General features: G+C 45.4%; 1 protein-coding gene across 2 annotated transcripts in view; it reads right to left on the reverse strand.

The window, feature by feature from the left end:
* The window catches only part of RTKN2 (rhotekin 2), a 243,539-nt gene that overhangs the window by 37,718 nt on the left and 178,624 nt on the right, over positions 1-27,197 (reverse strand). For both annotated transcript variants that reach the window (XM_075612971.1, XM_075612972.1), the window contains one exon: positions 20,659-20,824. In XM_075612971.1, the coding sequence (XP_075469086.1) occupies positions 20,659-20,824 (166 nt within the window). The remainder of the gene's footprint in view (positions 1-20,658; positions 20,825-27,197) is intronic.

Genomic DNA, 27,197 nt, shown 5'->3' on the forward strand with positions numbered 1-27,197 from the left:
GTGAGCGCCGGGGAGGGAGAGAGAACTGAGCGCCGGGGAGGGAGAGAGAGGTGAGCGCCGGGGAGAGAGAGCTGAGAGAGAGAGAGGTGTGTGTGTGTGTGTGGCCGAGGGGGAAGAGAGTGGCAGTTGGGTGACGTCAGACCCACCAATCTGATTGGCCAGAGGCTGAGGACCAATCAGATTCACCGCAGATAGCACTAACCTTTCGATTTTATATATTAAGATGGGCTAAAGCTGTAAAACTCTGGGCATTACAGAAATCCCTGCTCTCTGATTGGTTAGCATTCCAAGCATTATTCATTCAGTAATGCCCAGAATTTTTGGCAACTTGCCAACTCACCTTTCAGAGATGCAGGGTAGTGTGGCATCTCTGTTCGTCTCCTCTCACAGCACGGCAGCACATGCAGGCTCTCTCTGACAGAATGCAGGCGCTCTCACAGCACACGCAGGTGCTCTCACAGCACACGCAGGTGCTCTCACAGCACACGCAGGCGCTCTCACAGCACACGCAGGCGCTCTCACAGCACACGCAGGCGCTCTCACAGCACACGCAGGCGCTCTCTCACAGCACATGCAGGCGCTCTCTCTATCAACAGCTGCTAGTGCTGTCTGAAGCTGGATGGTCCCAAATAGTAACTTTGTAGCTTCTGCTAAGGTAATTTGTATGTGTTTTTTTTTAGTTTGTAGTTAAAATCACTGTCCCCCAATTTCTCTTCCCATTCTCCCCTTCACCCACCTCTCCCCTCACCCTTCCCCCCCTCAACACCTCCCCCTACCATCATCCCCTCAGCTCTATCTCCTCCCTCCTCACCTCTCTCTCCTCCCTCCTCACCTCTCTCTCCTCATCCTCACCTCTCTCTCCCCCTCACCTCTCTCTCTCTCCCCCTCACCTCTCTCCCCCCCTCACCTCTCTCTCTCCCCCCATCTCCACCTTTCTCTCTTCCCCCCTCATCTCTCTCCTCCCACACCCTCACCTCGCTCCCCCACCTCCTCTCTCAATCCCCACTCACCTATCTCTTCTCCCCCACCCTCCCCCCTCACCTCTCTTCTCCAACCCCTCATCTCTCTTCTCCCCCCATCTCACCTATCTCTTATCCCCCTCCTCACCTCCCCCTCCCCCTCCTCACCTCTCTCTCTCCCCTCCCCTCACATCTCTCCCCCAACCCCCTCATCTCTCTCCTTCCACCCCCTCATCTCGCTCACCTCACCTCGCTCCCCCCCACCTCTCTCTTCCCTCCTCCACCTCTCTCAATCCCCACTCATCTATCTCTTCTCCACCACCCTGGCCTCTCTCCTCCTCCCTCGCCCCTTCATCTCTCTCTTCTCCCCTCACACCTCTCTCTTCTCCCCTCACACCTCTCTCTTCTCCCCCCTCACCTCTCTCCCCTCTCATTTGCTACTTTACTTCTTTTTCCTACACAGGTGCATCAGCCTAGTTCCGAGTTATATATCTTTACAAAATTGTCTATTATTTTATGAAAAAAAACTACATTTAGCCTATAATAGTAATAATCCCCTCAGGACAGGGCATTATTGGCCAGTAATGTCCTTTTCTTCTGGGGTTATTACTTAAATATTAGGCTGTAGATGCAAGACTACAGGTCTGCTAGTTTACAGATATTACAATAACATGGTAAATACCCAATTGTCTCAAATAGGATTGAGAGAATAATGTGTCTTCACACAAATCCTATTGGTTATTCCTTTGTTGGACTAAGGATGATATGACTGTTCATATGGATAGAGATAATGGTAGTAAAAATATACATATGGTCTGAATCCATGTCCTCTTTATACATACAGTATAGAAGGAAAAGTGACTTGGCAGCAAAAGAGTCCAATCTCCCTACAAATATCAAATCACCTCTCCCATGTCATAATTAGATGAAAAGAGAGAACACAAAACCCCCATTAAAGCAGCAAAACATGTGAAATCTTATGTTTAAAAAAAAATAAAAATCAATCAGTTCTTATTATTAAACTCTTAATGCCATTTTTAAAGAGTTTTAGAGCAACCTTTGACATTTATAGCAGTTTTTAGCCCACCTCCCAAGCAGTGCAAGATATTTGCAAACCTTTTCGGTTTATGATAATTTGTTGCCAATATTCCCAGCAGTTTGAGCTGTAAACTATAGGAATAGATTACCTTAGTAATAAAAGCATACATTGTAGCTGCTGAGTTACACAGACTGAAGCAGCCATTATGTTAGTAACACCGTAAGAATTTGTAACAGATTTATAACAGGAGCACCAAACGCTTGCCACTTTATGGAAGAATGTAGATTTATACATTGCCACATGCTTTAAATATAATAAAAGATAAAGAAAAAAAAGGAGGGAATGTAGTATTCCTGCTTTATGTCCCCTGAGATATAGCGTTTTGAAGATGCATTTCCACCGTGACTCTTCTCAAGAGCCCAGCATCCCAGTCACCTCTTCTTATCTCTACAGACAATTGGTCAATACCACCTTATGTAAGCCCTTTGACATTCCCACCATGTAGGTTATTGATAGGTCTTGCCATTGAAGTGTCTAATTTGCTTCTCACTGCTCTGATATGTAAGAATACACAACGTCTAAAGCCTCGGAAATAGTGGGTGCCTGTCGCCGAGTGATCTGAGAACGGAGATCGCTCGCGACAGGGAGGCGTGGCCGTGACATCACGAGGCTGGTTCGCCCTCATTGGTTACTATCAGATATCCACTCACGACTATGCCAATGTTATTATTTTGCGATCCGACATCAGTATGGCAAGCAAGCCGGGATGTCACCATGACAATCTAAAACATTGCGCATACATTGTCTCAAGCTTCTGACCTGGAGGCTTTGAAACAACACGTGATAAAGCTAACCAATAAGAGAGGAGATAGTGTAACTCAGACAAACTGCGGGCAAGGTAGAATGTAACTAAGACAAGAGCATTGTATTTTTATTGGCTGATGCTTACATCCAATCCGGAGCCTCTCCAATAACACGTGATCATTTTGATCAACGAACGAGCAGACCGTGCCACTCCAAGGTAATGCGACGCGTCATCATGACGCAGCGGCATACAACCAATAGAATAGAGGCATTTATCTGTATCTATGGCAATACACCACTATAAAAAACCATCCCATGTCACTCCAGATCCCGCCCCCGATGAAGCGTACGTAGGGTTCGTTTGGCGTCACTTCCTGGTGGCGCAGGCTTATTGGAGAGGCAGTTGCGATGAGAGGTCAGAGCATTTTGGAGCCTTCATTCATGGGAAGCACAACGCTCTGACAAGGATCTAAGTAAAGTGTCAGCAGCTCAATTATTACTACTATTTTTGCTCTAATATATGTTGAATACCATTTAGGACCTGCTATATATGGGTTCAATACAGGCTCTATTACTAAGAACCTATAGGCCTGGCAATATCCAGTTTATCTACTAAATACAACAGATTACAAGGTTCAATATAAGAAGAACCTATATATTTGGATATATTTTATTGCAGTACTTCAGGTTAGAGCAGTGGTTCCCAATCTGTGCGCCGCGGCGCCCTGGTGCGCCGTGGCTTGCCTAGAGGGGCGCTGCGATTATCCTCCCCACCATCCCTCCGATTATCCCTCCATAATGCCGGATGGGCCGCAGGCTATTGGCTGCAAGATCAGAGGAAGCCGGGGGCGGGGCTTCTGCTTTGTGCAGAGCACACGGTGAGTGTGTGTGTCTGCCTTCCTGCTCCTGGCTCCTCTGTCTGCTGGTGGCTGCGCGGTGTCCCGTCCCCTTCTGCCCCAGGTGATAGGAGAAGGTAGGGGGGGCGGGGGGTTGTACATTTGCCTGTCCGGGGCGGTGGGTGCAGGGGGAGGCTGGGAGCCGCCTGCACGGATCACCTGCCTTTCCTCCCTCACCCCCCTCCCTCCCCCCAGTCACTCACATCCGTCGCTGCCTCTGCTCTCCACTGCTCTCCACTGTGTGTGTGTATATCTCTGTGTGTGTATGTGTGTGTGTGTGTGTGTGTGTGTGCGTATCAGTGACTGTGTGTGTGTGTGTGTGTGTGTGTATCAGTGACTGTGTGTATGTATCAGTGACTGTGTGTGTGTGTGTATCAGTGAGTGTGTGTGTGTATCAGTGACTGTGTGCAGGGGGAGGCGGGGAGCTGCCTGCACAGATCTCCTGCCTTTCCTCCCTCATCCTCCTCCCTCCCTCCAGTCACTCACATCCGTCGCTGCCTCTGCTCTCCACTGCTCTCCACTGTGTGTGTGTATCAGTGACTGTGTGTGTGTGTGTATCAGTGACTGTGTGTGTGTATCAGTGACTGTGTGTGTGTGTGTGTATCAGTGACTGTGTGTGTGTGTATGTGTCAGTGACTGTGTGTGTATATCAGTGACTGCGTGTGTGTGTGTGTATATCAGTGACTGTGTGTGTGTGTATATCAGTGACTGTGTGTGTGTGTGTGTGTGTGTGTGTGTGTATCAGTGACTGTGTGTATCAGTGACTGTGTGTGTGTGTATCAGTGACGGTGTGTGTGTGTATCAGTGACTGTGTGTGTATCAGTGACTGTGTGTGTGTGTATCAGTGACTGTGTGTGTGTATGTGTCAGTGACTGTGTGTGTATCAGTGACTGTGTGTGTGTATCAGTGACTGTGTGTGAGTGTATCAGTGAGAGTCTGGGAGAGTGTGTGATAGTCTGGGACAGTGTGTGTCTGAGAGTGTGGGAGAGTGTGGGAGAGAGTGAGAGTGTCTGAGAGTGAGTGTGTGTCTGAGAGAGTGCGAGAGAGTGTGTCAGTGAGTGTGTCTGAGAGAGTGAGAGTGTGTCTGAGAGTGTGTCAGAGTGAGAGAGTGTGTGTCAGAGTGTGGGAGCCTGGGAGAGTGTGTGTCTGAGAGTGTGGGAGAGTGAGAGAGTGTGTCTGAGAGAGAGAGTGTGTCAGTGAGAGAGTGTGTCTGAGAGAGTGAGTGTGCCTGAGAGAGTGTGTCAGAGTGAGAGTCTGAGAGTGTGGGAGTCTGGGAGAGTGTGTGTCTGAGAGTGTGGGAGAGTGTCTGAGAGAGAGAGTGTCTTAGAGAGAGAGAGTGTGTCAGAGAGTGAGAGAGTGTGTCTGAGAGAGTGTGTGTCTGAGAGAGTGAGAGTGTGTCAGTGAGAGTGTGTCTGAGAGAGTGTGTCTCAGAGTGAGAGAGTGTGTCTGAGAGTGAGTGAGAGAATGAGTGCGTGTCAGAGAGTGAGAGAGAGTGTGTCTTAGAGAGTGTGTGACAGAGAGTGTGTCTGAGAGAGAGTGTGTCAGAGAGAGTGTGTGTCAGAGAGAGTGTGTGTCTGAGAGAGTGAGAGAGTGTGTGTGTCTGAGAGTGAGAGAGTATGTGTGTCTGAGAGAGTGAGTGTCTGTGATAGAGTGAGTGAGAGTGTATCAGAGAGTGAGAGTCTGAGAGTGAGAGAGAGTGTGTCTGAGAGAGTGTGTGTCTGAGAGAGTGAGTAAAAGAGTGTGTCTGAGAGAGTGAGAGAGAGTGTGTGAGTCTGAGAGTGTGTGTCTGAGAGAGTGTGTGTCTGAGAGAGTGAGAGTCTGAGAGAGTGAGAGTCTGTGCGTGAGAGTGAGAGAGAGTGTGCGTGAGAGAGAGTGTGCGTGAGAGAGAGTGTGTGTGTGAGAGAGAGAGTGTGTGTGAGAGAGAGAGAGTGTGTGTGAGAGAGAGAGTGTGTGTGTGAGAGAGAGAGAGTGTGTGAGAGAGAGAGTGTGTGAGAGTGAGTGTGTCTGAGAGAGTGAGAGAGTGTGTGTCTGAGAGAGACACCAACTACGCACTGCAACTGTTAGGTATGTATATATAACTTTGTTTTTACTTTGGGCGTCGCGGAAAAATCCTGATCGCGTTGGGGAGCCTTGAACCGAAAAAGTTTGGGAACCACTGGGTTAGAGGTTTCAATACATTATAACCTAGACACTACCAACAAGGTTACTTCTAGTTCATTGTCTGTACCTGCAACAGTAGAGCAGTATTAGAAACATATATACTGTACTGTACTGATTGCAAATACAATTGTTTCAATTGATGGAGATTTATCTCTGTATACCTATTTCTAATTATATTATCTTAGATACATAACTATTTAAGACACAGAATATATCAATTAGATTAATTCAATTTTATTAACGTATTTCATTAATTTGAGATACATTAGAGCAGCGGTGCGCAAACTGGGGGTCGCAAGATTGTTTAGGGGGGGCGCAGGAAGCAGCGGCGATATTGCCAGTAGCAGAGGAAAAAAAGCCGTCTGCAGCTGCAATTTTTCTTTTGGCCATTAGGTGGCGCTGTGCTCCGCTGTGCTACAGTACACAGCAGCATTTCCTTGCTTCCTGTATCAGCGTGTGTGACATGGGGAGAAGGGGTGAGTGAGACTGGCACATGGGGGGTGAGTGAGACTGGCACATGGGGGGTGAGTGAGACTGGCACTTGGGGGGGAGTGAGACTGGGACATGGGGGGAGTGAGACTGGGACATGGGGGGGGTGGGAGAGTGAGACTGGGACATGGGGGAGTGAGTGTGAGACTGTGGCATGGGGAGGGTGTGAGTGGCATGAGGGGGGTGAGAGTGTGAGATGGGGAGGAGGGTGAGAGTGAGTGTGACATGGGGAGGGGGGGTGAAAGAGCTGGATGGGGATGAGAGAGACACTGGCAGGACGGAGAGAGACACACAATGGCTGGAGGGAGAGTGTGAGAGAGACACCGGGTGGAGGGAGAAACAATAGCTGGTTGGAGAGTGCAAGAGAGACACTGGAGGGAGGGAGAGGCAATGGCTGGAGGGAGAGGCAATGGCTGGAATGAGAGTGAGAGACAATGGAGGGAGGGAGACACTAGGGGGAGGGAGAAAGAGAGAGAGACACACGGGGAGGGAAAGAGAGTGGGGGAGACACTGAGGGGAGGGATAGAGAGGGACTGGAGGGGGAGTGAGAAATACAGGGAGAGGGAGAGACTGGAAGAGGGGAGAGAGGTCCTGAGAGGTTCTAATGTGGCGGGAAGAGAGAGATTAATAATACAGCAGAAATGGGAACGCTATTAGACAAATATTATAATATTTATTTTTAAGTTATGTAGTTTCAGCTATAAATACTTTTTTTGTAGACGCGTGGCGGGGGCGTTACAAAGCTGGTTCGCCCTCAATGGCTGAACCAGCTCACATGCACTGACGTCATGTGATTTTGATTACATAAGGCAGGGGGGGCCCGAGAAATTTTATGGATTAAAAGGGGGGCTCGGCATAAAAAGTTTGCTCACCCCTGCATTAGAGTATTCTCAGTTTCTCTAAGAGCAAGATTTATGTATTATTAGTTGTAATTTAGCATTATTATGTGTAAGTATTATACTACACAAAAATAACTACTTTATTAGGTCTTTGACCCTTGGAGATACCAAATAAATATATTTTTACACTGACAATAAATCCTTAGTCTGCACTATAGCATGAGATATATTTGTGTGGTAGATCATAAGATTGAATATATTATCTGGACACTTTGATGAGCCAATTATTTTTATCTATTAACCAATGATTAACTCCTTTATTTATTGTCATTGTTATAGCTCTGTTGAGATGTACAATATATATAAGGTTGTATATATATTTATGTTCTAGATCAGGGGTGGGGAACGTCCGGCCCGCGGGCCGTGTAAGGCCCGCGAAGTCATTTGGTCCGGCCCCCATGAAGCAAGCCTGCAAGAATTGTTTTAAAAAAATATTTTATTTTTTTTAAAACCCCCCTTTCCTGATTGGCTGCCCGTGCTGTCACTCTGCCATTTTTTTTTAGCCCGCCTCTTCCTACAGCACTGCCTCCCTCCCTTCTCTCCTCCAGTAATGCCGGGCTCCTTAGGCTCCGCCCCTCCCTTTAGGCTCCGCGGGCCTGCCAGTCTCTCAGCTGCACTGGCTACCTATGCTGCTCCAGCAGCCCATCCACGGGCCCCAGGTAACCCACATGCCCCCTTATACTCCCTCCCAGGCACCTTACCCACCCCAAGGGGGGAGAGGCATTATTTTTGTGTGTTTGCAGAGGTGGGCTTATTGTATGTGTGTGCCACTGTGTGTGTGTCTGTCTCTGTCTCTGTCATTGTGTGTGTGTGTCTGTCTCTGTCATTTTGTGTGTGTGTGTCAATGTCACTGTGTGTGTGTCTGGCACTGTCACTGTGTGTGTGTCTGGCACTGTCACTGTGTGTGTGTGTCTGGCACTGTCACTGTGTGTGATTGTCTCTGTGTGTGTGTGTCACTGTCTCTCTCGGTGTGTGTGTGTGTCACAGTCTCTGTGTGTGTGTGTGTGTCACTGTCTCTGTGTGTGTGTCACTGTCTCTGTGTGTGTGTCACTGTGTGTGTGTGTGTGTCAATGTCACTGTGTGTGTGTGTGTGTGTGTGTCAATGTCACTGTGTGTGTGTCTGGCACTGGCACTGTCACTGTGTGTGTCTGGCACTGTCACTGTGTGTCACTGTCTCTGTGTGTGTGTGTCACTGTCTCTGTGTGTGTGTGTGTGTGTGTGTGTCACTGTCTCTGTGTGTGTGTGTGTGTGTCACTGTCTCTTTGTGTGTGTGTGTCTCACTGTCTCTGTGTGTCTCACTGTCTCTGTGTGTCTCACTGTCTCTCTCTCTCTCTCTGTGTGTGTGTGTATCTCACTGTCACTGTCTGTGTGTGTGTGTCTGTGTGTCACTGTCTGTGTGTGGCAGCAGCCGCCTGAGGTGATAAAGGACCTGAGTATCACGAGGGCGGCGCGGGTAAGCAGCGCTCCGGGGGGGAGAGGGTATAAGAGGAGTGGGGGATGGGGGGGGGGGGGGGGGGAGGGGGTATAAGAGGCTTGGGGGATAGAAGCTTGAGTCTGCGGTGGGAGAGACACCTCACTACCGCCTCTCCTCCTCCTCCCCACACCGGGCAGCAGTTGTGGAGGGTACCTGCTTCGATCCCTCCCTACTCCGCCCCCCCGTGCACTTACACGGCCCTCCTCCCCACACTGGGTAGCAGTTGCGGAGGAGGGCACCTGCTCCGATTCCCCCCCCCCCTTGCGCACTTAAACGGTCCTCCCGCCCACACCGAGCAGCAGTTGCGGAGGGCACCTGCTCCGATCCCCCCCCGATCAGATTTCCCTCCCCCTATGTGTGTCAGAGAGTGTGTGTGTGTGTCTGAGAGTGTGTGTGTGTCTGAGGGAGAGTGTGTGTGTGTGTGTCTGAGAGAGAGTGTGTGTGTGTGTCTGAGAGAGAGTGTGTGTGTGTGTCTGAGAGAGTGTGTGTGTGTGTGTGTGTGTGTCTGAGAGTGTGTGTGTATGTCTGAGAGAGTAAGTGTGTGTGTGACTGAGAGAGAGTGTGTGTGTGTGTGTGTGTCTGAGAGTGAGAGTGTGTGTCAGAGAGAGGGAGTGTGTCTGAGAGAGAGAGTGTGTCTGAGAGAGAGAGTGGGTCAGAGAGAGAGAGTGAGTCTGAGAGAGAGACAGTGGGTCTGAGAGTCTGAGAGAGTGGGTCTCAGAGTCTGAGAGAGAGAGAGTGGGTCTGAGAGAGAGAGTGTCAGAGAGAGAGTGTATCAGAGAGAGAGAGAGTGGGTCAGAGAGAGAGAGTGGGTCTGAGAGTCTGAGAGAGAGAGAGTGGGTCTGAGAGTCTGAGAGAGAGTGGGTCTGAGAGTCAGAGAGAGAGTGGGTCTGAGAGAGTGGGTCTGAGAGAGAGAGTGAGTGAGAGAGAGAGTGGGTCTGAGAGTCTGAGAGAGTGGGTCTGAGAGAGAGAGTGAGTCTGAGTCTGAGAGAGAGTCTGAGAGAGAGAGAGTCTGAGAGAGAGAGTGGGTCTGAGAGTCTGAGAGAGAGTGTTTCAGAGAGAGAGAGTGGGTCTGAGAGTCTGAGAGAGAGAGTGGGTCTGAGAGTCTGAGAGAGAGAGTGGGTCTGAGAGAGAGTGGGCCTGAGAGAGAGAGAGTGGGTCTGAGAGAGAGAGTGAGTCTGAGAGTCTGAAAGAGAGAGTGAGTCTGAGAGAGAGAGTGAGTCTGAGAGAGAGAGTGAGTCAGAGAGAGAGTGAGTCTGAGTATCTGAGAGAGTGAGTCTGAGAATCTGAGAGAGAGAGAGTGAGTCTGAGAATCTAAGAGAGAGAGTGAGTCTGAGAGAGAGTCTGAGAGAGAGAGAGAGAGAGAGAGAGTGTGTAAGAGAGAGAGAGTGTGTCAGAGAGAGAGAGTGTGTCAGAGAGAGAGAGTGTGTGTCAGAGAGAGAGAGAGTGTGTCAGAGAGAGAGAGAGTGTGTCAGAGAGAGAGAGAGTGGGTCTGAGAGTCTGAGAGAGAGAGTGGGTCTGAGAGTCTGAGAGAGAGAGAGTGAGTCTCAGAGAGAGAGTGTGTCTGAGAGTCTGAGAGAGCGTGTGTGTCTGAGAGTCTGAGAGAGAGAGTGGGTCTGAGAGAGAGTGGGCCTGAGAGAGAGAGTGGGTCTGAGAGAGAGAGTGAGTCTGAGAGTCTGAAAGAGAGAGTGAGTCTGAGAGAGAGAGTGAGTCTGAGAGAGAGAGTGAGTCAGAGAGAGAGTGAGTCTGAGAATCTGAGAGAGTGAGTCTGAGAATCTGAGAGAGAGAGAGTGAGTCTGAGAATCTAAGAGAGAGAGTGAGTCTGAGAGAGAGTCTGAGAGAGAGAGAGAGTGTGTAAGAGAGAGAGAGAGAGAGAGAGAGTGTGTCAGAGAGAGAGAGAGTGTGTCAGAGAGAGAGAGTGTGTCAGAGAGAGAGAGTGTGTCAGAGAGAGAGAGAGTGTGTCAGAGAGAGAGAGTGGGTCAGAGAGAGAGAGTGGGTCTGAGAGTCTGAGAGAGAGAGTGGGTCTGAGAGTCTGAGAGAGAGAGAGTGAGTCTGAGAGAGAGAGTGTGTCTGAGAGTCTGAGAGAGCGTGTGTGTCTGAGAGTCTGAGAGAGAGTGAGTCTGAGAGAGAGTGAGTCTGAGAGAGAGAGAGAGTGAGTCTGAGAGAGTGAGTCTGAGAGAGTGAGTCTGAGAGAGAGAGTGAGTCTGAGAGAGAGAGAGGGTCTGAGAGTCTGAGAGAGAGTGGGTCTGAGAGTCTGAGAGAGAGAGAGTGGGTCTGAGAAAGAGAGTGGGTCTGAGAGAGAGAGAGAGAGTGGGTCTGAGAGAGAGAGTGAGTCTGAGAATCTGAGAGAGAGTGGGTCTGAGAGAGAGAGTGAGTCTGAGAGAGAGAGTGAGTCTGAGAATCTGAGAGAGTGAGTCTGAGAGAGAGAGTGGGTCTGAGAGTGAGTGGGTCTGAGAGTCTGAGAGAGAGAGTGGGTCTGAGAGTCTGAGAGAGAGAGTGGGTCTGAGAGAGAGTGTCTGAGAAAGAGTGAGTCTGAGAGAGAGAGTGAGTCTGAGAGAGAGAGTGAGTCAGAGAGAGAGAGTGGGTCTGAGAGTCTGAGAGAGAGAGAGTGGGTCTGAGAGTCTGAGAGAGAGAGTGGGTCTGAGAGTCTGAGAGAGAGAGAGAGAGAGTGGGTCTGAGAGCGAGAGAGTGGGTCCGAGAGTCTGAGAGGGAGAGAGTGGGTCTGAGAGTCTGAGAGAGAGAGTGGGTCTGAGAGAGAGAGAGTCGGTGAGATAGAGAGAGTGAGTCTGAGAGAGAGAGTGGGTCTGAGAGTCTGAGAGAGAGAGTGGGTCTGAAGTCTGAGAGAGAGAGAGTGAGTCTGAGAGAGAGAGTGGGTTTGAGAGAGAGTGGGTCTGAGAGTCTGAGAGAGAGAGTGGGTCTGAGAGCGAGAGAGTGGGTCTGAGAGTCTGATTTCTCTACCCCCTGCCCGATTTCTGTTTGTGTGCATGTGCGTGCGCACAGACACCAACCCGCAGTCAGTCATAGTCACCCACCACCCAAGAGTCAGTCAGTCACCCAAAGAGAAGCAGTTCCAGCCATCACATTAGTGGTGAGTTCATTAAATGTTTGACCAAATATAGCAGGCTAATTTTTAAGTTGATAATTTTGGATGGCCCTCGAATGATTTTATAAATATCAAAATGGCCCTTGGCAGAAAAAAGGTTCCCCACCCCTGTTCTAGATGAATTACAATCCATCATCTCACATATCATATAGATTGGAGTTCCAGCATGTGTTCCCATATATATATATTCATATATATATATATATATATATATATATATATACATATCTATCTATCTATCTATCTATCTATCTATCTATCTATCTATCTATCTATATACATAGGGAACCATGTTAAAAATGGTTTTTGAAGCAAAAGTGGCACTGCGTGCTCATTTGCATGTCATTTCCCAGAATCCCTTGCTGCAGTGGAAGTGCTGTGTGCTGGGTGATAATGGTGAAGGGCGGGGTTGCAGACCTGCCTTAGACATGCAGATGAGCATACAGTTATATTTACATATTTATATATACATATATATGATCTTTTATTATTTTTCTTATATATATATATATATATATATATATATATATATATATATATAGACAAGAGACAACAGCGCAAATATATAACAATATGTTAAGTATGGTTAAAATATATTAAAAAACCACGCTCCTAGCCAATCAGTCAATAAAAAGGTATATACCCTTACAATCTACTAACCCTAAAGACTTGCAGCCAGATTAGGTCTGCGGCTCCACAACGCCGCTGGGAATGTATAGCGAAGAATGACCTAGGCGCACATATGCAGGGGAAGAGAAGAAAAACAAGAGGGAAAATCATAGGGCAGTATATCAAAATAATCAGATATAAATTGGTGAGATATGCACTTACACTAGTATGATCAATTAAAGCCTTTAATCCACTTAGGGACTCTCGAACTCAGCTCCTGTAGTTCGTCTGTTTTCTTGGCTCCTGGGTCTTTGGAAGAGTTTGTCCTTAAGGATCCCTGCAGCAATCGCGTTGTGTCTGTTTTAGCAGACTGTACCTTATTTTGGATATTCTACGAGTTAAAAACGAGCAGTAGAGAGTGTTTAGCGAGTCTCTCACACTCGTGGTATAGAACGCCGACTTCCAGACCTCCTCACACCGGCGGGTGCTTCCGCATCAGGTGATCCAGCCCTGCAAGGCTCTCGCGAGATTTCCCTCTGTGATGTTCAGTATTACACTGCCGATGCGCGTGCCCTACGCGTTTCTCCACTCGGGCTTCGTCAGGGGCTGCTCCTGACGAAGCCCGAGTGGAGAAACGCGTAGGGCCAGCGTGATTGGAGCAGGGAGAGTGACGCCGAGAGACTGTTCTAAGCGAGAGCTGAATGGAGCATCGGCAGTGTAATACTGAACATCACAGAGGGAAATCTCGCGAGAGCCGTGCAGGGCCGGATCACCTGATGCGGAAGCACCCGCCGGTGTGAGGAGGTCTGGAAGTCGGCGTTCTATACCACGAGTGTGAGAGACTCGCTAAACACTCTCTACTGCTCGTTTTTAACTCGTAGAATATCCAAAATAAGGTACAGTCTGCTAAAACAGACACAACGCGATTGCTGCAGGGATCCTTAAGGACAAACTCTTCCAAAGACCCAGGAGCCAAGAAAACAGACGAACTACAGGAGCTGAGTTCGAGAGTCCCTAAGTGGATTAAAGGCTTTAATTGATCATACTAGTGTAAGTGCATATCTCACCAATTTATATCTGATTATTTTGATATACTGCCCTATGATTTTCCCTCTCTTGTTTTTCTTCTCTTCCCCTGCATATGTGCGCCTAGGTCATTCTTCGCTATATATATATATATATATATATATTTTTTCATATTCATATATTCTCATATATATTTCAATATATATTTTTTTCATCATTTTCAACTTTTTCATATAGATCCCCATTACATTTACTTGATTTTAATATTGTTTAGATATAGTTCCTTTATACACTTTTTAATCACATATAATTTGTTGGTTGTGGATATGTATACAATAAATATCAATCTTACGATTGATCTTTTCCCCCAAATGGTACATGTATATATACATCTTTATATATGTTTTTAATTCACTTATATATGTTTTGCATTTGTGTTTTGTCTTTACCCTATGAGGGTTGTCATTGCGCATGTGTATAAAAGTTTGAGACCCAATTTCCGGCGTGCACCTATCCCACGACCGGTGAACCGCCCCTATTCCATTGGGGAGGGGGGTTGTACCATACAGAGAAAGGCGTGACGTTACGTCCGGTTTGGGTCTCTACTTAAAGTAATGTGTGTTGAGTAATAGTACTCTTTGACAAAGCCCCATAGGGGTGAAACGCGTTAGAGCGCACGGGGGATCCATTCCCCTCTTTTATTCTATTTTTGCTCATGGATTAATAAAGGCATTTATTGTTTAGCACAGTCCAGCCTCAATACTTTTTTGCTCGCAGTCCCCGCTGATTCACTTCCTCTCGGAGAGGTTTTTCGTCTTTTTTGGGAAATGATTTGATTTCTATTGCTTCCCCTGCAATTTCTTGGGATATGGTCAATCCCTATAAACTTCAAACCCCTTGAATTCAATATCCCAGAATTAACAGAATATATTGATTTTAACTTGCAAAAATATGTAGTACCCCTACTTATTTTAAGACATACTACCAAAGTGACCAATTTGTTGGACCAAATGCCCTGGGATAATTTCCTCTTTGTGACTTGTGATGCGACAGCTCTTTATACGAGCATTGATCACACGCAGGGTCTGAGGGCTATAGAAAAATTCTAAAGAGATAAAGCTAAAGAGCCAGTAGATTTCCTAAATCACAGGTATTGAGTATATTCTAACTAATAATTACAGCTCAACCCTGTTATAGCGCGGTATTAACCTGGCTCCCGTTTTTAAAATGTAAAAAAAAATTCAATTTTTTTTGGCAAACTTACACACACACACCCCCACCCCCCTCTCCCTCCCTGTACCTGTGCTGCTGTGGGGGAGGATAGAAGGGAGCTGGTCCCTGGCCGGGGAACTCAGAGACAGCTGACATCCCAGCAAAGGCTGCGTGAGCTTTCTTCCCCCCCCTACCCCCCTCTCCGCTTCTCTGCATAAATCAGCTGCTGCAGATGCGGGTAAGTGCTGCTGTGGGGGAGGATAAAAGGGAGCTGGTCCCTGGCCAGGGACTCAGATAGCTGACATACATATGCTCTCCTCCCCCCCCCTGCGACAGATAAACTGCTTCAGATGCCGGGTAAGTGCTGCTGTGGGGAGGGGAGGCCTGCCACTGCGATGCTGGGCTCAGGGAGAGCTGGGAGAGTTGACCCAGCTCTCCCCCTTCGGCGAGCGCGGTGTCCCTGATCACGGTGGCTATTTAAAAAAAATTAGCGCAACCCCGGTTATAACATGGTCTGATCGGGTGGCCCCCGAGGACCGCGTTATAACGGGGTTCAGCTGTATTTTTGGTTTAACGATTGTTACTACCTCCAAATTTGTGGTACTGCCATAGGGACCATATTCGCGCCAAGCTATGCAAATCTTTTCATGGGTATCTGGGAAGAGAAGACCATGTGTGGACGAGCGGTGTGCGTGGTGCGAGCCTGGTCTTATGGTATAGATATATTGATGACATTATTTTTATTTGGTGAAGGAAGGAGGAAGATTCTTTAAACTTCATTAACCATCTAAACCAAAATCAATAAAATCTCAAGTTCACCCATAACATGAGAAAAACATGTTGCAGGGTGGTCGGATGCCGCCGGAGCTCAGCGGCGTACACGGGAAGCACGGGCTGCCATCTTAGTTCAAGCTCATGCGCATTGTAGTGCCTTGCGCATGCACAGTGTATGTGCGGTGGCCATTTTGTGGAATGGCTCTGCAACACATAGGGAGGGCTACAGGTCCCAGGATCCTTTAGGGCAGACCTAACCACATGGGCATGAAGAGCCAATAGGGCACATGGATCCTTGCAGTAGATAGATACAGTTTGGCGCGCGGCTGTGTTTTGCGCCAGACGGAGCAGGGACAGCAAGGGAGAAGGTAGTGTCCGGGTGTCTGTGGCTCCCGGACTAGGCCAGACTCCCCCACAGGTCCCAGTTAGGCCCCAACCCTCTGTAGTTGTGTATTGTAGGGAAGACCCCTAGATAGGGACGCTTCCACCATAGCACACGGCAGTGTTAGTACACCGGTGACCGGATGCCAAGCGGTGAGCTGCGGTCTGGGCTCAGACCACAAGCCACCCCATTGACTTTAAGGGAGACACTCCAGCTGGAGCTCCCTCGAGGCGGACGCCTCCGGCAAGGAGAGAGAGAGGATCCGGTAGACCCTGCGTCATGGGCTCACAGTGCGGTCCTGCGGATCCATCTATCTCCAGATTGTCTTGGTCTGGCCTAAGACCAGGAGAGGTACCCACGTACACCAACGGCCTTACACAGGGGGTAGCGCTACTCCACACACACTTTGGGTGGGCATTGCTCTGTGGACACCGTACGGTTAGGTGCCCAGGGTCCCCAGTACTTTGGGGGAATCTCTCCGGGGTGTGAACATTGTGTGGGTCATTGTATTGTGGTTATTGTGTTGAGGTACTGTGCATAGTGTTATTATTAGCATGTTAGCAAGCTGTTATAATATACCTGTGTGTTTGTGTGTGTGTGTGTGTGTGTATTTCTCACTGATGTATTGGTTCCTGTGAGGGGTTATCCTGCAGCGCTAGGATTCCTCCCAGGTGGAGGCGCTGTATCCAGATAGACGAGCTCACCCCAGGCTCCCTGCAGCGGAGGCTTTGGCCTTCTGTGAGCCACAGGTAAAGACAGCACGCGTAGTTCCCTTGCTTACGGGGAAAGGGGGCTCCATATAAATACTGCCGTGCTCGGTTAGGTTACCAATGCCCGATAGTATCTGGTGACCTGGTAGGCACTCTTGTCATTCTCCTGGTATTACTACTCAATTAATCATTTGGCTGCATGAACATTTTTCATTATTAATAACATCTATTAATTTCCCTTTTTTGATACTGTTATTTTTTACTTTAGAAGAATTTAGGTGTAAGAATTCAGTATTAATAATAGGTTTCAAGACATGAAAAACTAAACAATTGTCTACACAGTCTCTTTATTAAATAAAAATGGTAATTTATAAATCATTTGAAGTAAATTTGTTAATTACTTGAGTAACAGCTACCTTTATAAAATCCAGTTTCAAGCCGGCATTAATTCATACCATTGAAAAGCATGCTTTAGGAACATGGAACGCATACACGAAAACTTTGGGTCACAACAAGTCTCATAGCACAAGCCACGTAATGAACTAGGATGGGGTTCATTTTAATTGACTAATTATTAATTGTATAAATACCTCCTCAATAGCGTAGGGTTGGCGATTGATTTGAGCCTAGAAAAAAGTATTCTGTACGCAAAACGTAGATCGGTGTCTCTAGCGCGCTTACGTCATTAGTTAGTGCATACCAGAATAGAGGCCGGCAGGGAGGGAGTACACCGTCCTGTTCAGGTCTGCAGCATATGGAGCTTATTTACTTAGAGATCTGAGGTTCCTGAACCTAATCAATATTGATCTTGGAGACAGCCTAGTTAGTGAGCAGGGAAACTTAACTATTTAGTTCATTGACACGTTTCTGTATTGGGACCCTCTCCTACTTCCTCCTTATTCTACTCTCCTATCACTCTGCCTGTTTAGAGGAAGAACACTATATAGATACAGCACATGCAGGCTTTTTCTCAGCTCAGATATCAGACAGGAAGCTTTGAAGGATTAAACTGATTTTTGCAAATGTGTTCTTTATGTAAGCTTTATGATACAACTACCAGTCATTGTGACTCTCAGGGGATTCTGATACACGGATCACTTTGTGTGGATCTGAGCAGGATTCCACTCCTGTAACAACTATTCACTAAACTAAGAACACTACACATATTACATATGAAGGGATCATAACCCATTACGTGTGGATATGAAGTTATGCATCCTCTATCCTAGCCGCTGACTGACTACAACCCCTATCTACTGTGGATATATAGTGTGCATTTACAGCATCTTGTGGTGGATTTATCAACCTGTACTTGAGCTGTCTATTGCTTTGGTCCTTTTTAATCTTTATTAATTATGAATTGGTTCATTTGAGTATGTGAGCCTTTACCAAAGACAATTGATTTGATTAAAAGCGATGTTTTAATTCCACACATCCATTCCTCTCTACTTGCATTTGTGACTGAGTGCCACTAGCACTTTTCTCTTTCTTTGTTTTGTTACTTCTAATATTTGCCCGTTAGTTGAACACCAATCTTTCTTCACATTCTCCGAGTATCACTAGGGCTGAGCAAGGATTAGTTCTGTAGTCTGTGCAATCAAGTATATCATATAACCGATACTAGTCGTAAAGGTGCAATCCTGTGTAATAGTTACAAAAACCTTTTGTAAACACTAATCTAATTGGTTTCCTTATACTAATCTAACTATGCTAAAAGGCTGAGATTTAGCTTCTTTTATTGGGGTTTCTTTAGGAAATTAATTACAAATTACATTTTGTAAGGGCTTAAAAAAAAGTGGGAAGTGTTTATAAACCAAGTGTTTTCTTTATCCTTATCCCACCTTGTGTTTATAAGAGAACTAATAAAGAATAGGACATTGGAAGTAAAAAGGAGTCTCTGGCTATGACATCAGACAAAAAAGCATTTCAGGCAAGGCTTTACGAAACTGTTTTATACAACAGCGTCTCATACAACAGCGTCTCATCCTAGCAGCTGATAACTTTTTACTTCAGTTATACCTTCTCCCAAACAGACTATGTTAAGTGTATACAAAATACAGTAGCTTTATTTATAATTATAACGGGATAAACAAGGACAGCAATCCTCTAGGCAATGTCTATACTGAATATTAGATTGAAACAGTAAAAACCAGATGATGATCATTCATGCAGCATTTGTAGAAATGCTTTATATGTTGCACTGTATACAAAACAATTACATTCCATTTTTCCAACATTTACAAGAAAACATGGCACTTTGATATTAAGTGTTTTCCCCACGATCGTATATACATAGATGACACCAGGTATTGCATTAGGCTATTTTTGTTATAATTCTGAATTTCTTGTCTTATTTCGGGAGTTCAGGAGGTCCCAAATGGGCCAAGGAAATTAACTGCTATTACACATTATGAGACACCCAAGATAAGCATTCCAACACAACCGTGGTGTTTCATGTACCGATTGGCTCACCCAGAAATGTTAATCAGAGAAAAGCCATTACACTAAAAATGTAAAACCAACGGAGAACTATGGTGCTCCCAGAGGTGTCAAAGTTGGCAAACCATGCACAATTATCCCTTTTTTATTCTTAAAAAAAAAAAAAAAAATAAGTTGCAACTCAGTCACAATTCCCCAAGAGTTTTAATTTTGTTTAATTATGCTAAATCCGACAAAGACCCTAAAATAGGGCTCTCCGCCTCTCTCTCCCCAAAACCCTATTTCAGAGTCTGGATGGGAGTTCGCATCATTACACGAAATGAAACCGCTTGGCAAATCAATTTGTGAATTGTGAAGGGAAGCCAGGAGAAGCGGTGCACCGGGGAAAAAGAAAAAACGAACAAGCTCACATAGCAATGTGAGCTCTGACGCGTTTCATCCCATTAGGGACTTTGTCAAAGAGCCACATCATTACACGAAATGAAACCGCTTGGCAAATCAATTTGTGAATTGTGACTGAGCTGCCTTTCATTGGCGAGACAGCAAATTAATGTGAAATGTGCGATTTCTGAGAAACGTTTACCCCATAAAAGTTCTTTGAACTCGTTCACTAGGAACCAAATTTGGTAAAAAAACAAAAAAGTTAAAATTTGTGAATGCATTTTTGATATTGACAGATCTCTAATGGCTGGGATAGTCATGCCAGGGAGAGCACCCATCCTGCTCTGATTAGATTCAGCATACAAAATAGAATATGATCCACTTCCAATAAACATAACAGGAGGGAAGCATATTTCAGGTGGCGGGGCTCAGGGGAGAATGAAATGAAGTACTTAATGGAAATAGTGGATTCGTTGAGAGGTGAATACAGAAAACGGAATTACAAAATGCTTTGCATAGACACAAAGCGATCATAAATATAAAAAAGCCTGCGGTTTTACAACAGATCGGAAAATGGGCAGACTCGTGGGCCAAGTGGTTTTTATTTGCTGTCAGATTCTATGTAACTTTCTGTGGCATTCGTAACCATGGTACAATAACAAATGTTACCTAAATCTACTCAATCTAATAAATATATATATATTTTTGTGAAAAAGTGAGACAACTAAAATAAGTGCATATACCTTGTGCAAATACCAGTGATTAAAAATATTCTATACAAACAATGCGACATTCAATGTTAATGTGATATTACAAAATAAATAAATCACTAAAGAAAAAAGTGATACTACGTGAAAAAAAATCAACCAAAGCTAACAAAATCAAATAAACAAGGTTGCTGCTCAAACCCTCCCAAAGAAATGTTCCAGCAGATCTTCCCAGACGTGATTTTCACCACATCAGGGGAGCGCAACCCAAATTAGGTAAAGAAGGCAAAAAATAGTGGAACACGCCTACGGCACAAGGGAATGTGTGGTTTGGTGTAATTAGTCCTACTCACATTTCTACCCCCCCCCCCCAAAAAAAACAGGCATATCCAAAACAGTGGCATGTGAATCCATAGTAATTTTACATGGAGTCAGCAACAAGAAAATGAAACACTTACCTAGAAGTTGACAATGTAGGTTTCTTAATTTCCTAATCAATAGTAAGTTATGAACTGATTTATCTATGTGTTCATTACAATTGACATTATTTATAATACTTGTTTGTATGAAGCCTACTAAACTCATACTGCTAACTTACTGAGATCGTAGAAATGCTGCCAAAAAACCTCCATCCACTTTTGAAGCTGTTCTTTGCTGTCAGCTGCAAATATCTTCGTAACTGCTTCTCCAGACACAAGGTTGATTACAGAAAAACAATTCGTTCTTTTTTTGGAATCTTTTTCCACAGCCCGAATTCTTGTTTCCTATAATGTAAACATTTAGAAAGTCTCAAATATTTTTAGGAAAAGAAAGACATACAGCTGCGGCCGCCTTTATCCTAATGCGGCCGTATCGGCGCAACTCTGATAACCGCGGGCAGATGCAGTATTTTTTTTTCCCGGAATATGTTTCGGTATTTTAGCGCTCGTAATATTAGCATTTTATTAGCGCTGTCTGCAATACTGCAATACCGTCTAAAAACTCAGGGGGGCGTTCGCGAGCTGTTGTCTTCAAAGTCTAATACTTTAGCAGTTCATCCTACAGTACGTCAGTACACAGTTTGCGTGTGCGCGCGCAGTAATTGTAAATTTGCATTTTTATACATGCATGTGCAGTGCTGTACAGTATGTCTCATTTGAACATTGTTGAAACGCATAGGCGTGTACTGTAACAGTATCACATTTCGGCATATACAGCGCTCTCCCCTCGCTCGCCCCGGACACATAGGCTAATTTACTGCACTGCAGTATTTCAACTTCTTATCTTATCTCAGTACAGTACACCTCTGCCACACCATTCCTTTGAATGTGTGCCTTTCTGGTTTCAATCACATTCCTGCTTGCTAGCTGATGATTACTGCGCATGCGTCTATAACTTCACCACTGCTTGCTTGCGAAGTTCAAGAGTGAGTGACCAAAAAAATATATTTTTTTTTCTCTCGTCATTTTATATTTTTATTTTCTCCACAAGCCTGCCTAAACCATCTTGATATTACGATATTCAATCTGTGCTGTAGCTTTTGACTGCGACACTGTGCGTTTGACTGCACATGGTTGATTTGTGTGGTTTTTATGTATTTGGGGGTGTGGAGATCAAATTATTATGATGACCTGCCTGTTGAAAATGTCATTTCTTTGAACTACAGTACAGCTAATCCTTCATGCAGCTGTACCCTGTTTCCCCCTCCCCCACGCACACACACAAACAAGGCTCGCACAAGGATTTGAACCTCTTATCGACACCTCTCCAGAACCATTCATTATTTTTCCTGATTCATCAGACTTTTGCTCCTTGTTCATCCTTGCTTGGATATATTTTACCATAGCCCCGTTGTCTGACTTTATTTGTACATTTCCATCCTTTACCGGGCTTTGGAATGCCTCCAGTGCTTTCTGCGCTGCCTTTAGTTCCAGCAGGTTCGATGTACCAGCAAGTCCCCCATCTGGGCTCCCCAACCTGCGCTGCTTGCGTCTGTGGTGATTGTTACCCACTATTTCTGGTGTAACGTATGTCCTTTTAATAGGTTCTGTGAGTTTTCCCACCATCTTAGTACTCTCTTTGTGTGGGGGTATATGTATATTTCATGTTTTACATCTTTGGGATCTCCATTCCACTGTTGAAAGAAATTTTGCTGCAATGGTCACATGTGTAGACCTGCCCATTTTACTACATTTAGCGTTGAAGTAAACTTTTCTAGGAGTCTCACACGGTCGGCTGCTGAACATATGTTCGCTGTTCTGAACGTTCGTCTGGATTCCAATCTCTGGGATCCTTGACTCTGGCAATCGCACCTCTCCTTGTGCCGTGCAAAATTCTACTCCCAAGAATTTTAAAGACCAAGTTGGTACTAGCTGGCTGTTGTCGATGTTTATGACCCAGCCATGCTGTTCTAGAATAGACACGACGATGTTTCTGTCTTGTAGCAGTTTTTCTCTTTTTTGTGATTTTATCAGGATATCGTCCAGATATAGATAAATCTCCATGCCCCTTTTTCTTAATTCTGCTATCAACGGGGCCCAACACTTGTGTGAATGTTCTGGGAGATGTTGCCAGTCCAAACGGCAGGGCCATATATTGGTAGTGTTCCTGATTTATTGTAAAACTGAGGAATTTTTGAAGTCTTTTTGCTATAGGGAAATCTAAATAGGCATCTTTTAGATCTATTGATATCATCCAATCGTTTGGTTTTACTTCTTGAATGATGATGTTTAGTGAAATAATTTTGAACTTTCTTACCTGTAAGTAGCTATTTACAGTTTTTAGATCCAATACCACTCTGCAACCCTCCCGATACCTTTTCCACCAAGATGATCTTGGAATAAATCCCCTTTCTCCTCCGTCTTTGTGGAACCCTTGTTATTATGTTGGCCTGTAATAAATCTTCAAGATAAAACTCATTTGTTTAATTTTTTCCTTTGTCGGTGTAACCTTTGTCCTTAAGAATATATCCCTTCTTGGAATGTTCTTGAACTCCAGGTGGTACCGAAAGGAATGATCTGTAATACCCACCTGTCTTTTATTGACTGGACCCATGCTGCTTCGAATTGGCTCAGTCTTCCTCCAACTGGAAGCTGCTGGACCCCTTGACCTTCATGAGAATTTTCCTCTGGAAAATGATGCTCTCCCTCTGGTGCCACGAAAAAGCTTATTCTGTCCACCTCTCCATGACGTTTGACTTGAGAATGATTTTCCAGGACGATATGTTCTTGCTTCCCAATACTGTGTTATTTCAGTCTGTTGGAATGTAGGGCCATAGCTCCTATTTCTACTCTCTTGTGGTAAAAACGTGCTTTTACCCCCTGACGCTTTATTTATAATTGCATCCAATTTATTCCCAAATAGAATTTCTCCTTCAAAGGGCAAGTAACATAAACTGTTCTTAGACGATGTGTCTGCCATCCAGTGTCTGAGACATAGCGCTCTTCTTGCTGTTATTGTACATGCCATTGACTTGGCTGCCAGTCTCACTGCATCCAGCGAAGCTTCTGCTACAGTATGTAGTCTGCGGCCCATCTGATTTCTGACAACGCCTTCAGAATAGACGCTCTTCTCTCTTTTCTCCAATGCTTCTTCTATATTAGCAATCGATATCTGCATTGCTCTTGCCACTGATGTCGTTGATATCACCGGTATGCATGGTGTACCTGCTGTCACATATGCCTTTTTTAAAACACAATCCATTTTTTATCCACTACATCCTTGAATGATGCTGCATCTTCAACAGGTATGGGTGTTTTTCTTGACACCCTGGAAATTGCTGCATCAATCATAGGACTGACTTCCCAGTGCTTTAGTTCTTCTTGTGAAAAAGGATACATTATTTTAAACTTTTTGGGAATATTTAGTTTTCTATCCGGCTGTGATAATTCCACTTGTATCATAGCCTTGATTACTTGATGAATTGGAAAACATCTGGTTTTCTTCTGCCTTGGCCCAAATAATTTATCTAATTTCTGAGCAATCTCTTCCGTATCCTCTAACTCCAATGTTTCGCTCATTGCCTTTATAAGAGGATCCACCATTTCTAAATCAAACTCTGATTCTTTAGCTTGCATTTCTTGCTCTGACGAATCAAACTCCCCATCCAACACCTGGTGACACATTAACTCTGACTCGTCTGATGAGGAATCTCTCACTTTATCCAGGCTGGCCTGAGACCTTCCTCTCTTATGCGCTGGCTTCACGGCTTGCTGCACGGCAGACTCTACGCTCTGCTTTACTGTATCTTTCATCCAGGATAGGAAAGTATTAATTTGCTCATTTGACTTCCCTGCTGCAGCTTTAAGACAGTCCGCACAAAGCTTCTTGCCCTGTAAGGCTGGCTTTTCACAAGCCACACACACCATTTGTATTTTTTTAGCAGCTTTTTTCTTTTGATGTACAGTAGGGACTCTACTGCCCCTTAGAAGTCCTTCCTCCAGTGGTATAACCATAGAACTAAAGTTAATAAAACAAAATTAAAATCTATTCCTTCAGTTCAATGAAATCCACTCTCTATAATCCTTTTGTAAACTAATCTAAGGACTCACCTAATTTTTGTCAGCGACCCTTTAATTCCACCAGCACCCATGCTGGCTTCCAAACTCCTTTCAGTTTCTTGGAGCTGATTTCTTCTGTCTGCCGAGCGTTCCATGCCACGGCTGCCACGGCTGCTTCAGGCCTCCTCTCCCACACTGTGTGCCGTAGCACAGTGGCGTTAGCCCAATCTGAGCTCTCGGCCCTCACGCACACGTGCCTGCCGGTGGGATCTATGCCTGAGCCGCCCAGTCTCTCCCACGCCGCTGCCTTCTTAGACACCTGTGTGGTACAATCTGAACCTCCGTTGCTCAAACAGCTCTGCTGTTTTATGCCCAGCGTTCAACAGACGACTACGTCTTGATACCCCCAGGGCACATCGACTGGAGCTTCAGGGAAATGAGAGGCTGAGATTCCCTGACTTGATTGCACTAATACTGTAGGTGCGTCCTATTTTAACAAAACAACAAATCCTGCTCCTAGCTGTAGGACAGGAAAAAGACTAATCTGCAGGTAGTGGGATTACCTTTATGGACTACCTGCAAAAGTTCGACTTCCTGTCCTACTAAGCGGAGGATGGCGTTAACCCTACAGTGCCCACTGCCAGGGTGAACAGGAAAATAACATTATGGTACACTGCTCTCTTCTACTGTACTTCCTAAAGGAAGCAGGTTGTGGTAACTTTACATGAACATATTAATCACTGCAAGTTTTTACAAGCACAACTGGAAAAGATAAAAAATAGTAATAAAGTGCGCCACTGTCAACATTAAGTGATAAATAGAGAATTTGTGTATCTGAATATACCAACCTATAGATCATATACACCCAAAGTGATAAACAGAATAATAATTAAACATACGATACAAAAAGGTGTAAAAGGGTGAATATATGGGGCGTCTGCGGCTATGAACAAAAGGGGGCGGCTCGGCACCCCCTAACACTAAAAGAGAAAACAAGAAAGGCAGCGCAAAAACGCTCATAGTGAAGTGTGTTTTTAGTAAAAAATTATATATTAAGAACAGGCAAGATAGATAATCACAGGCACATCATGGGTTAAAGTATGGGTCACCGGTCATCAGGTAAGGAACAGGTAGGGAATGACGTGGATCATCTGCAGGTAGGTGGCCTCTCTCACGTTCTGTAGTGCAAACTAGTATTCTAAAACAAACCTGGGGCAATCACCAACAAGACCCAGGTACATGCTGGGTACATGCTGCAACATTTCAGTGACATTTCTGCAGACAGACTAATGGCCCATCGGATTAACAGCGGGGGTCCCTGGCAGTCCCATTCAAACGGAATGGGACTGCCAGGGACCCCATGCTCTGTTAATCTGATGGGCCATTAGTCTCTGCAGAAATGTCACTGAAATGTTGCAGCATGTACCCAGCATGTACCTGAGTCATGTTGGTGATTGCCCCAGATTTTCAAAGCAAGTTTTAGAATACTCGTCGGCGCACCTGTAGGCACGATAAATCCTCCTGGGGTACCCCACTGTCAGGTGAATCTTGCCTGAGACCTGCTTCAATTATGTCACCGGTATCCAGCAAGTCGAAACCCACAAGGTTAGAAGGGTTACGAAGAGAGTCCCAGAGATGTTGTATTGGCAAATTTCCTCTCACCGGCCAGGCGGGAGGCGGGTTTGGGGTCACTCCGGAATTACATTCACATGTAGATGTGTAGCAGCACAGAGTCCCGCGGATACAAACTATAGTCAAAATAAAGTCCTGAGCATAAGGTGCCGCCAGCAGCCTCCTTTCCTGCCCTATCACACTGAGTAGGAGATGGTAATAACGACTCACGGGAATCACCACAGGCACTCACAGCGCCATCTAAGTTGCACACAGTATAAGCACAATTACCGCTACGGCCAGAAAAAGGGGGACTAAGAGAACGCTGTTACTGATCTCCAACGTGATCACAGCTGACTAATTAGGGCCCACGGCGTCAGTCAGAGCAATATAAAAGCTATAGTAACAATTGAAAAAAATCTAAGAATTTGGCACAAAATTAAAATATAACCATCCTACGCGTTCGTGGAGAGACCAGAGGGGGAAGCGCAAAGAGCGTACACTCCACATCCGGTTACACGGAGTGCCTGTTGCAAACACCTGCCCCACTGTACATGGAGTAGGGACACTGAAGGCTCTGCTGGGACTCTGCTGTATCTGTTGGCGATTGAGTAATTATCTCATACATGCTATCAAACCTGTTTTGTTTCCGAGTGCGCAGTTTATATTTAATCCAGTTCCATATAAAATTTTGTAACTTTACTTTACTGCACTATGAGTGTGCCTGTTTTCTGTTTGTCATATATATATATATATATATATATATACGGTGGAGGCAGTGTGATGGCATGGGCATGCATGGCTTGCAATGGCACTGGGTCACTAGTGTTTATTGATGATGTGACAGAAGAAGCCAGGTGAATTCTGAAGTGTATAGGGATATATTGTCTGCTCAGATTCAGCGAAGTTGATTGGACAGCGCTTCACTTTACAGATGGACAATGACCCAAAACATACTGCGAATGCAACCCAAGATTTTTTTTAAGGCAAAGAAGTGGAATATTCTGCAATGGCCGAGTCAATCACCTGATCTCAACCCGATCGAGCA

The sequence above is a fragment of the Ascaphus truei genome, chromosome 8, assembly GCF_040206685.1.
Source record: "Ascaphus truei isolate aAscTru1 chromosome 8, aAscTru1.hap1, whole genome shotgun sequence".
NCBI lineage: Eukaryota > Metazoa > Chordata > Amphibia > Anura > Ascaphidae > Ascaphus > Ascaphus truei.